The 12690-nt window shown below is 40.6% G+C and overlaps 1 protein-coding gene across 1 annotated transcript in view; it reads right to left on the bottom strand.

Annotated features, from left to right (window-relative positions):
* The window catches only part of LOC306992108 (ankyrin repeat and LEM domain-containing protein 2), a 17055-nt gene extending 12453 nt beyond the window's left edge, over nucleotides 1-4602 (bottom strand). Inside the window, exons 1-3 of the mRNA XM_079600586.1 lie at nucleotides 4303-4602; nucleotides 3471-3800; nucleotides 1981-2163 (exon numbers count right to left, since the gene is read on the bottom strand). Of these exons, the coding sequence (XP_079456712.1) occupies nucleotides 1981-2163; nucleotides 3471-3783 (496 nt within the window). The 5' untranslated portion in view covers nucleotides 3784-3800; nucleotides 4303-4602. The remainder of the gene's footprint in view (nucleotides 1-1980; nucleotides 2164-3470; nucleotides 3801-4302) is intronic.
* Nucleotides 4603-12690: the final 8088 nt, after the last annotated feature.

Here is a 12690-nt window from a genome sequence, read left to right as displayed (position 1 = left end):
GTTGAGTGAATGATTCAATGACTCGCTCATTAAGACTTCACATGTTTCATTACTGGATGAATCAGCGTTTTTAAACGAATCTCTTGAATGAATGATTCAATGACAAATACATGTTTTAATAGTCACTTGTTATTTTAAGAATCAAGCTTCTTTCAAAAGGTGGTTTGCTCTATTTTATACAAATACGCTATTTTGTACATCAGTGTTTATATCTGAACTATAAGCTTTTATAAAAAATACTTCTGTGATAATCTGAATTATTGTAAGACAGAAATAATAATACTGTGTGTTGAAAAGACAGTTTGTAAAGCTGTTCAATACCTATACATGAAAACGGCTCTCTGTGGATCAGCGGCTCTGAAGATCCAAATATTTCAGTATTTTATATATATATTCAATTCAATTCACGTTTATCTGTACAGCGCTTTTCACAATACACACATCATTTCAAAGCAGGTTCACAGAAAATGCATGAGTCCACGTTACAATCTAGAGTGATGTGTTGTCAGAGGAAACTGTCTAAGTATAGACATATATATACACGTGACCCTGGAGCACAGACCCAGTCTGGAGCCGCACGGGTATATCTGAGGCAATAGCAACTGTACAGCGTACGGGTCAAAATTATCCATTTTTCTTTTATGCCAAAAATCATGAGGATATTAAGATCATGTTCCATGAAGATATTTAGTAAATGTCCTACCGTAAATATATAAAACATGTATTTTTGTGAGTGAATGCAGCACAATCGTGAACATAAATGCACAACTTTAAAGGAGATTTTCTCAATGTTTAAATTTTTTTGCTCCTCAGATTCCAGATTTTCAATAGTTGTGTCTCGACCAAATATTGTCCTGTCCTAACACCACACATCAATGGAGAGATTATTTATTCAGCTTTTATGTGATATACAAATCTCAATTTTTAAAAATTGAGCCATGTGACTGGTTTTGTGGTCCAGGGTCACATATTATAAGGCCCTGTTTACACGAGAACGCTCGCGGGTGAAAACGTACAAATATTTTATCGGATGTGTCTTTCGTTTACACGGCAACGGCGTTTTTGGGGCTTAAAAACGCACAAAAGTGAACCCCCCCTCCAGAGTGGAGATCTTAAAAACGCTCCACCGTCTGTCACAGTGTCTGGTGGTTCCCTGGGTTTAACACTAGAGGTCTCAGTTTTCACGGTGTCTAGGCATTTTCACTACATTTCCCATAATCCTGTCTGTCACTGATTGTTCATTTCCTTCAGCTGTTTCTCGTCACCTTGTTTGCACTTGTGTATATATACCCTGTCTGTTTAGTGTTTGTCACGGAGTCCTTGTATATTGTCCCCACACTTCCGTTCCTTGTTCATGTCGTGTGTCTTTGGATTGCTTATATGGATTTTGACCCTTGCCTGGACTAGTTTTGTGAGTACGGATTACCCTATTAAAGTATACTGCATTTGGATCTCTCTCTCCTGTGTGTGTTCCGTGACACCGTCGCGTTCCCGTCTAAAGGGTGAAAACGGTAAAAACGCAAAAGTCTGCTAGACAGTGAAGGCGTCGCATACGCGTTTACGTCACAGGCATGCGCCAGTACAGGAAAATAACAAAACATTATCAAACTAAAATATAGCATTAATTTCATTGACAAAAATAAATAAAAATCTGTCATTTTTGAGCGACACGCGAAGAGCAGCGAGGGTTAAATCAGCAGCTTTACCGTATTACACATGAGAAACTGTGTCAGCGTCTCTTTCACTCTCAGTGCTCCACATCGCCACCTAGCCGCCTGGAGTGCACACTACATCCAATCTCACACACTTTTGCGTCACCATATGCACGCAGATTTCCCCCCCATAACGCTCGTCTAAACGCAGAATAAAAAGTGATAACGCAACGCCACTTTTGCGTTTTCTCTTCAGATTGTTCCGTGTAAACACAGCCTGAGTTTGACTGCAGATTGCGATCTGTAATGATGAATGTGTTGGGCTCACCCGTGACGGACACAGCGCCGGGCTTCTCCAGAGAGCGTGTGTGTGGCGACGCGCCTCCTTCACAAACACCTCTAGCAAAGCTCTCAGCGTCCTCTTTACTGGCGAAGGCTTTGAATCGAGCGCCTTTCAGCTTCATCACGGCCTTCAGCGCCTTCGCCTGATCCACATACACGCGCGGCGGGCCTGATGATCACAGCAGCAACACTGGTTATGATCAGTGCAATTCCACATTTCTCAGTAAGTGTCAGAAAAATACATCAAAAACAGTAACACTTTACAATAGGGCCGAGACACGGTTAAAGGTAGGGTAGGTAAGAATTGTGTAAAGAACTTTTTTTTTAAATTTGTTTAAACTGTCTTTATATACCAATACATAATTAAAATGTAAGTACTTTGAAAAAGAGAGTATAAAAATTGAGTGACTCTAGTGTATTTAATCTTCAATAAACACAGCTCATTAATTCCATTCACTCCCACCTAAAAACTGCGCGCACGTGGGCGGAGCCAGTAATAGCGGCGGTAGTCATGGCGACGGAGAGTGACAGTCGCGCAAGCCAATCACTTGTTTCGTCCCGGTATGAATTAATGAGCTGTGTTTTTTGAAGATTAAATACACTAGAGTCACAAAATTTTTATACTCTCTTTTTCAAAGTACTTACATTTTAATTATGTATTGGTATATAAAGACAGTTTAAGCCAATTTAAAAAAAAAGTTATTTAGACATTTCTTACCTACACAACCTTTAATCGCATTTCTTAAATATATACATGCATGTGTTTATTTATATATACACAATAATTATACACAGTACACACACACACATATATCATGTAACACAAACTTTTATTTTGGATGCGATTAATCGTTGCCCAGCACTACTTTACAATAAGGCCTCGTATATTGATATTAATGGAACGAACACGTCACAATATTCTTCATTTTAATAATTAATGCGCAGAATAAAGGGGCGGGGCCTGGTTGAGTTAGTTAGTAGTGTGTTAAACTGGCGGTTATGGGAAGGGGCGGGACATTTCCCAAACACACTCGAAGCGCTCGACCAATCACAACACACTGCTCCAGCCGACCAATCAGAGCACAGTGTGCTTTTCAGAAGGAGGGGCTTCATAGAGACAGGAAGTAAACAGAGCGTTACTGACAGACTGAGAAGAGAGGAGCCGCAACAATGGAGAATATGAGGAGAATAATCAACATTCAAGCAGGAAAACATGTTCTAGTGGAGCCTGAAAACTAGATTATTAGATCCTATGGTTACACTTTATTAAAAGGTGTAATTATATATTTAGTACTGAGTAATATTATCAACTACATGTAGTTACTATAGGGTTAGGGTAGGATTTGGTTGAGGGTTAATTGCATGTAATTATGCATAATTTACTGTTATTACTATGGTACTAACATATGTAACAAGGACACTGTAAAATAAAGTGTGCCGATCCTATTTAAACAAGAATGATGATTAAACACAGACCGTCTTCCAGCGAAGGCTCGTCCAGCTGAGGACACACGCCGTAATACACAGACGGACTCTCCGTGGACGTTTGAGCGTCATGACTCGTTTCCTCTCCGTTTTCGGTCTCGCTGATTGGCTCTTCGACAGGATCTGAACTCCCAGAATGCACCACGGCCACATCACTGCCCTCCAGGAGGGTTCGAGCCAGCTTCTTCTCGAAGATGCTCCGGGTGGTGGCTGTTATCGGGCCACACTTGAGTCCAGCGCTGATGACCTGGTCTCTCAGCTGATCTGAGGTCAGCGTCTGAAGCCTCTCCAGGACCGCCTCCATAGTGCACGACCTTTGACCTGAAACAGGGGTCGAACAGGCTGAATAAGACTGATATAAACATCATGAGTCACGGTTTAACTTCACATTATGAGCTTCTATTAATAACTTGAACATTTTTACTAAAACAAACAGATAAAACATCAAACCTGTTCGAGATTTAAAAACTGAAATCATCTTGTCTTGAGATAAATGTGACAATTTGCCCCATCTTGACACACTCACTCACTCACTCACACACACACATACACACACACACACTCACTCACTCACTCACTCACACACACACACACACACACTCACACACACGCACAAACACACTCACTCACTCTCACACACACACACACACACACACACACTATCTCTCTCACACACTCTCACGCGCGCGCACACACCCGAATAAACTTTCCATTAGTCACTGAACTTGAACATTTTTAATAAAACAAACAGGCTTGATTTCACACATGTCATCCAATTTTATATGTGTATTAAACAATAAACAACACGAAAATAAATACTTACCCGTCTATTTTCAACCAATGATTGACAGATTCCTCAGATATTAATCCAGCGCACGAACCGAATCAAATGTACGTCACAGACTAAACGCGTCCACAGAACTGAACACACTCATCTGGATCATCACAAACCCTTCCGAACCTCAGAGGAAACTGTACTGAAAACATACTGATGACATATCAAAATCATCGTGTGTTTTTATTTGACAGACTGAAGTGAAGTTAAGAGAGACGTTGCGAGCGCGAGGCAGAGGGCAGAGTCTGAGTGATCCAGCAGAGGGCGTCACTGCGCATGTGCCAGTGTGATCCAGCAGAGGGCGTCACTGCGCATGTGCCAGTGTGATCCAGCAGAGGGCGTCACTGCGCATGTGCCAGTGTGATCCAGCAGAGGGCGTCACTGCGCATGTGCCAGTGTGATCCAGCAGAGGGCGTCACTGCGCATGCGCCATTGTGATCCTGATCCAGCAGAGGGCGTCACTGCACAGATATTGAAGTGCCTTTCGATCTAATTATATGCATTATAAGTGTAAACGGATAAAAATATATGATTGTACATTGTTTAATAAATCCATGTGCTGCTAAGTCAGACACAGACCTACTACATAAATAAAAAAGGACACTAAATGTACTTATATTTATTTGTTTGCAATATAATCTGTCTTTTTATGGTGTTGATTTATTCTTAATGAATATGTTATGTTGTTACATTGGTGAAAACTTGACAGAGATAAGTGAGGTTACTTGTTTGCCATTAATCTGCACAAAACACTAATGTTAGAAGAATATAATCTGATAGTGTTTTCATTTTAATGTGTTTCCATGTTCATGGTTTATTTGTAACCGTTTTGTTGTTGTCAGTGTTGTGTTGCATTAGAGAGGCACTGGTTTCAGTGGTAAATCTGCTCTAAGAGAGGATATTTCATCTGATATTAAGTGTGACAGGATCATGACCTTACAGATTTTGAGTATGAAGAATAAGATTAACTAGAAAGTAAAGTTCGTTAGGACAAACTTGTATGTTGGCAGTTACTGAAAGTTTTGCTAGCATGTTTGTTGCAGATTTTAATACACTAATAGCACAAATTAGCACATTGCTAGCATGTTTTAGCACATTGATAGCATGAATTAGCATTTTTTTAGATTAATTAACATGTTACTAGCATGTGCTAACACATTGATTGCATTAATTAGCATGTTTTTAAGATTAATTAACATTGTTAGCATGAACAATCATGTTGCTAGCATGTTTTAACACATTGCTAACATGATTTAACATATTATTATTATTATTAGCATGTTTTAACACATTGCTAGTATTTTTTAACATGCTCTAGTATGTTTCTAGTATGATTTAGCACATTGTTGGCATGATTTATTACATTGGTAGCTTTTTTAGCATACAACTAGCATGATTAGCACATTTGCTAGCATGAATTGGTAAGTTGTTAACATGTTTTAACATGTGTATAGCATAGATTTAACATATTGCTAGTATTAGATAACATGTTGCTAGCTTGAATTGGCATATTGCTAGCATGCTTTTATTTTATATTAGTAGAATGAATTTGCATGTTGCTAGCATGAATTATGAATTATTATTAGCTTGAATTGCTAGCATGAATTATTATTAGCACATTGCTAGCATGAATTAGCACATTGCTAGCATGAATTAGCACATTGCTAGCATGAATCAGCATGTTGTTAAGATAAATTAACATGTTACTAGCATGTGGTAACACATTGTTAGCATAAATGAACATGTTTTTAGCATGTTTTAACACGTTGATAGTATGTTTCTAGTATGATTTAGAACATTGTTGGCACAAATTGTTGAACATTGTCAATAGCATGTTTTAGCATGTTTCTAGATATATTAAACATATTAGAGAACATGTTGCTAGCTTGAATTGGCACATTGATAGCATGTTTTTATTTTATGTTGGTAGAATGAATTAGCAGGTTGTTAGCATGAATTGTGAATTATTACTAGCATGAATTAGCACATTGCTAGCATAAATTTAGCATGTTGTTAAGATAAATTAACATGTTACTAGCATGTGCTAACACATTTTTAGCATTCATTAACATGTTATTAGCATGTTTTATAGGATGTTTCTAGTATGACATAGAACATTGTTGGCATGATTAGTACATTGCTAACATTAATTGCTATCATGTTTTAACAAGTTTCTACCATGATTTAACATGTTGCTAGCATTAGGCCTAGATAACATGTTTCTTGTTTGAATTGGTACATTGCTAGCATATTTTTAGTTTAGCATGTTGCTAGAATTAATTAGCATGTTGTTACCATGAATTAGCACATTGCTAACTTGAATAAGAAATGCATATGAATGGCTTGACTGGCTTTTGAGTTTTGAATACACTTTTCTTCACTTGCTGGTTTTATGAACTGCACTATCAAAGCCATTCTTCGTGGAGATAGTCATTGTTTTCCAATCAGACATCAAACGAAGCAAAAGGGCCGCTGAAAATATAGTTAATTTGATCCTGTTACTCTCAGATGGATGGAACGCACTGCATATAAAGACTATTGCACTCTTCATAATTAGCCCTGGATATGAATGTCAAATAACATGAATAAGAGATTCACTGTAAATCCACATTAAGCCTGTGCCGAATATTTTGCCGTGACGTTTAATTTAAGCTTAGATGTAATAGTTAGACCAACCCAGTCTCTTTTTTGTATTGTGCTTAATGTTTGTAAGGTGGTTTTGTAGGTGTTGCCCTTTTATCTTGTTGTTTTGTTGTTTTATCTGTTTCTATACCAATGGTTTCATTTGTGTTGTTGCGGTCTCGGAAATGGGCAGTTTTCTTAGACTCTTAAAAAAGGAAGGAAAAAAACTTTAAAATAGTTTGCTTGCATTTGCAGTTTACTCTCATGAGTCAGTTTGCAGCGGCTGAACCCGGTAAGAGACACGCGTCTTTAATATTGTCTGACTAATGAATCTTCAGTCACAGAAGAAACTTTTCTCTCATGAAAACCTCTGAACACCTGGAGATCATGTGTTCCTAACGTTTCTACTAACAGTGAAGATTGTAAAGTATTTTTGTTTATAATTTTTTGCAGTGTTTATAATGCAATAAACGGCATTTTTTTTATCATTTGTTGTAAATGCTTTAGTGTCCTGTGGTGATGTCACTGATGACTCGTGCTCTGGTGTTTCTGCTCCTGGTTCCCGGTGAGTCTCTCCTGTATAATTACACACGAGTTCATTACTAACTAATAGTAAAAGCTTTTGGCTAGTTAGCATGGATTATAGTTAGCCCTGCTGTTAGCCCCAGGAAAAAAATATCACTGGTAAAATATCTACTATAATGTAGGGAAATTTCTGTGATTTATTTGTTGCTTCCAAAAAAAGTGTGTATTATTCAGGTTTTTGCTGATATAATGCTTATGCTAACTGCTGAAGCTGCTAAGAGCAGAATGATGTTCATGGTTAGTGTTCAGTGTTCTGCTCATGCGTTTCATCATGTCTGTAGGCTTTCCACATATCACATCATAAGTGAAATTCTTCATTTATAAACAACAGTTTTGTAAAGAAAAACAAGTTTTAATAAGCATGTATGGACCTCTTTAAAGTCCACATGATATCAAAATTGACCATATTTACTTTGTTTGCCTAAATTTATCGTTTTGTGGTGAACAATTCATCCATGCAAGTCAATCCACACAAAAAAAAAATTGGCTTCGTAATCTTTAATCAAAATCTGAAAATGTCCCTGAGGACGTAGGTTTGGCGGTTTGGTGTCTGCTTAACATCCGTAGCCACGCCCCTCCAACTGACAGTAGACCGGCTGAATGAAACACCTACTTTTCTAGATCCAATCAGGTGCTAGTTGGGGAAAAAGCCACGCCCACTATTTGTCCTCATTTAGTACTTCCGGTTCACGCAGACTTTAACTCTCAGATGGGCATGTGTGTTAATGTGTGTTTCAGGAGTGTGTAGCCAGTGGGGTAGCTGGAGTGTGAGTTACAGTCGTTCACACATCTGTGCACTACAGGACTCAACAGTGCTGATGAGCTGCACTTATACACACCCTGCTGGACATCAGATCGAGAAAGCGTTCTGGACCAAAACACAGATAAAAGATGAAGAAGAGTTTCCAGATCTGTCTAAGGACCCTGAATACAGTCGGAGGCTTCAGTATCTGAGAGATACACGGCAGAAGATCTCCACCGTCAGACTGAGTCATGTGACACTGAAGGATGAACACAAGTACTATTTCAGATTCATCACTGATCGACCTGATGGAAAATGGATTGGTGTTCCAGGAGTGACTCTTACTGTCACAGGTGCTGATGAGTTTGATCTCTTCTTCTGTGCATTATGCTGAATAATCATCAGTAGATGTAATGTGTGTGTTGTGTTCAGATCTCCAGGTGGAGTCTCCTCAGTAGATGTAATGTGTGTGTTGTGTTCAGATCTCCAGGTGGAGTCTCCTCAGTAGATGTAATGTGTGTGTGTTGTGTTCAGATCTCCAGGTGGAGTCTCATCAGTAGATGTAATGTGTGTGTGTTGTGTTCAGATCTCCAGGTGGAGTCTCCTCAGTAGATGTAATGTGTGTGTTGTGTTCAGATCTCCAGGTGGAGTCTCCTCAGTAGATGTAATGTGTGTGTTGTGTTCAGATCTCCAGGTGGAGTCTCCTCAGTAGATGTAATGTGTGTGTGTTGTGTTCAGATCTCCAGGTGGAGTCTCCTCAGTAGATGTAATGTGTGTGTGTTGTGTTCAGATCTCCAGGTGGAGTCTCCTCAGTAGATGTAATGTGTGTGTTGTGTTCAGATCTCCAGGTGGAGTCTCCTCAGTAGATGTAATGTGTGTGTGTTGTGTTCAGATCTCCAGGTGGAGTCTCATCAGTAGATGTAATGTGTGTGTTGTGTTCAGATCTCCAGGTGGAGTCTCCTCAGTAGATGTAATGTGTGTGTGTTGTGTTCAGATCTCCAGGTGGAGTCTCCTCAGTAGATGTAATGTGTGTGTGTTGTGTTCAGATCTCCAGGTGGAGTCTCATCAGTAGATGTAATGTGTGTGTTGTGTTCAGATCTCCAGGTGGAGTCTCATCAGTAGATGTAATGTGTGTGTGTTGTGTTCAGATCTCCAGGTGGAGTCTCATCAGTAGATGTAATGTGTGTGTTGTGTTCAGATCTCCAGGTGGAGTCTCCTCAGTAGATGTAATGTGTGTGTGTTGTGTTCAGATCTCCAGGTGGAGTCTCCTCAGTAGATGTAATGTGTGTGTGTTGTGTTCAGATCTCCAGGTGGAGTCTCCTCAGTAGATGTAATGTGTGTGTTGTGTTCAGATCTCCAGGTGGAGTCTCCTCAGTAGATGTAATGTGTGTGTGTTGTGTTCAGATCTCCAGGTGGAGTCTCCTCAGTAGATGTAATGTGTGTGTGTTGTGTTCAGATCTCCAGGTGGAGTCTCCTCAGTAGATGTAATGTGTGTGTGTTGTGTTCAGATCTCCAGGTGGAGTCTCATCAGTAGATGTAATGTGTGTGTTGTGTTCAGATCTCCAGGTGGAGTCTCCTCAGTAGATGTAATGTGTGTGTGTTGTGTTCAGATCTCCAGGTGGAGTCTCATCAGTAGATGTAATGTGTGTGTTGTGTTCAGATCTCCAGAGTCTCATCAGTAGATGTAATGTGTGTGTGTTGTGTTCAGATCTCCAGCTGGAGTCTCATCAGTAGATGTAATGTGTGTGTTGTGTTCAGATCTCCAGCTGGAGTCTCATCAGTAGATGTAATGTGTGTGTTGTGTTCAGATCTCCAGGTGGGGTCTCCTCAGTAGATGTAATGTGTGTGTGTTGTGTTCAGATCTCCAGATGGAGTCTCCTCAGTAGATGTAATGTGTGTGTGTTGTGTTCAGATCTCCAGGTGGAGTCTCCTCAGTAGATGTAATGTGTGTGTGTTGTGTTCAGATCTCCAGATGGAGTCTCCTCAGTAGATGTAATGTGTGTGTGTTGTGTTCAGATCTCCAGGTGGAGTCTCCTCAGTAGATGTAATGTGTGTGTGTTGTGTTCAGATCTCCTGGGGGAGTCTCCTCAGTAGATGTAATGTGTGTGTGTTGTGTTCAGATCTCCAGCTGGAGTCTCATCAGTAGATGTAATGTGTGTGTTGTGTTCAGATCTCCAGCTGGAGTCTCATCAGTAGATGTAATGTGTGTGTTGTGTTCAGATCTCCAGGTGGGGTCTCCTCAGTAGATGTAATGTGTGTGTGTTGTGTTCAGATCTCCAGATGGAGTCTCCTCAGTAGATGTAATGTGTGTGTGTTGTGTTCAGATCTCCAGGTGGAGTCTCCTCAGTAGATGTAATGTGTGTGTGTTGTGTTCAGATCTCCTGGGGGAGTCTCCTCAGTAGATGTAATGTGTGTGTGTTGTGTTCAGATCTCCAGGTGGAGTCTCCTCAGTAGATGTAATGTGTGTGTGTTGTGTTCAGATCTCCAGGTGGAGTCTCCTCAGTAGATGTAATGTGTGTGTTGTGTTCAGATCTCCAGCTGGAGTCTCCTCAGTAGATGTAATGTGTGTGTTGTGTTCAGATCTCCAGCTGGAGTCTCATCAGTAGATGTAATGTGTGTGTTGTGTTCAGATCTCCAGCTGGAGTCTCATCAGTAGATGTAATGTGTGTGTTGTGTTCAGATCTCCAGGTGGAGTCTCCTCAGTAGATGTAATGTGTGTGTTGTGTTCAGATCTCCAGGTGGAGTCTCCTCAGTAGATGTAATGTGTGTGTTGTGTTCAGATCTCCAGGTGGAGTCTCCTCAGTAGATGTAATGTGTGTGTGTTGTGTTCAGATCTCCAGGTGGAGTCTCATCAGTAGATGTAATGTGTGTGTGTGTTCAGATCTCCAGGTGGGGTCTCCTCAGTAGATGTAATGTGTGTGTTGTGTTCAGATCTCCAGGAGGAGTCTCCTCAGTAGATGTAATGTGTGTGTGTTGTGTACAGATCTCCAGGTGGAGTCTCATCAGTAGATGTAATGTGTGTGTGTGTGTTCAGATCTCCAGGTGGAGTCTCATCAGTAGATGTAATGTGTGTGTTGTGTTCAGATCTCCAGGTGGAGTCTCCTCAGTAGATGTAATGTGTGTGTGTTGTGTTCAGATCTCCAGATGGAGTCTCCTCAGTAGATGTAATGTGTGTGTGTTGTGTTCAGATCTCCAGGTGGAGTCTCCTCAGTAGATGTAATGTGTGTGTGTTGTGTTCAGATCTCCAGGTAGAGTCTCCTCAGTAGATGTAATGTGTGTGTTGTGTTCAGATCTCCAGGTGGAGTCTCCTCAGTAGATGTAATGTGTGTGTGTTGTGTTCAGATCTCCAGGTGGAGTCTCCTCGGTAGATGTAATGTGTGTGTTGTGTTCAGATCTCCAGGTGGAGTCTCCTCAGTAGATGTAATGTGTGTGTGTTGTGTTCAGATCTCCAGGTGGAGTCTCCTCAGTAGATGTAATGTGTGTGTGTTGTGTTCAGATCTCCAGATGGAGTCTCCTCAGTAGATGTAATGTGTGTGTGTTGTGTTCAGATCTCCAGATGGAGTCTCCTCAGTAGATGTAATGTGTGTGTGTTGTGTTCAGATCTCCAGATGGAGTCTCCTCAGTAGATGTAATGTGTGTGTGTTGTGTTCAGATCTCCAGCTGGAGTCTCCTCAGTAGATGTAATGTGTGTGTTGTGTTCAGATCTCCAGGTGGAGTCTCCTCAGTAGATGTAATGTGTGTGTGTTGTGTTCAGATCTCCAGATGGAGTCTCCTCAGTAGATGTAATGTGTGTGTGTTGTGTTCAGATCTCCAGATGGAGTCTCCTCAGTAGATGTAATGTGTGTGTGTTGTGTTCAGATCTCCAGGTGGAGTCTCCTCAGTAGATGTAATGTGTGTGTGTTGTGTTCAGATCTCCAGATGGAGTCTCCTCAGTAGATGTAATGTGTGTGTGTTGTGTTCAGATCTCCAGGTGGAGTCTCCTCAGTAGATGTAATGTGTGTGTGTTGTGTTCAGATCTCCAGGTGGAGTCTCCTCAGTAGATGTAATGTGTGTGTGTTGTGTTCAGATCTCCAGATGGAGTCTCATCAGTAGATGTAATGTGTGTGTTGTGTTCAGATCTCCAGGTGGAGTCTCCTCAGTAGATGTAATGTGTGTGTGTTGTGTTCAGATCTCCAGATGGAGTCTCATCAGTAGATGTAATGTGTGTGTTGTGTTCAGATCTCCAGATGGAGTCTCCTCAGTAGATGTAATGTGTGTGTGTTGTGTTCAGATCTCCAGGTGGAGTCTCCTCAGTAGATGTAATGTGTGTATTGTGTTCAGATCTCCAGCTGGAGTCTCCTCAGTAGATGTAATGTGTGTGTTGTGTTCAGATCTCCAGCTGGAGTCTCCTCAGTAGATGTAATGTGTGTGTTGTGTTCAGATCTCCA

This window comes from Phoxinus phoxinus (genome assembly GCF_949152265.1).
Source record: "Phoxinus phoxinus genome assembly, chromosome: 23".
In the NCBI taxonomy this organism is placed as follows: domain Eukaryota; kingdom Metazoa; phylum Chordata; class Actinopteri; order Cypriniformes; family Leuciscidae; genus Phoxinus; species Phoxinus phoxinus.
This window is presented reverse-complemented; position numbering and strand designations above follow the sequence as displayed.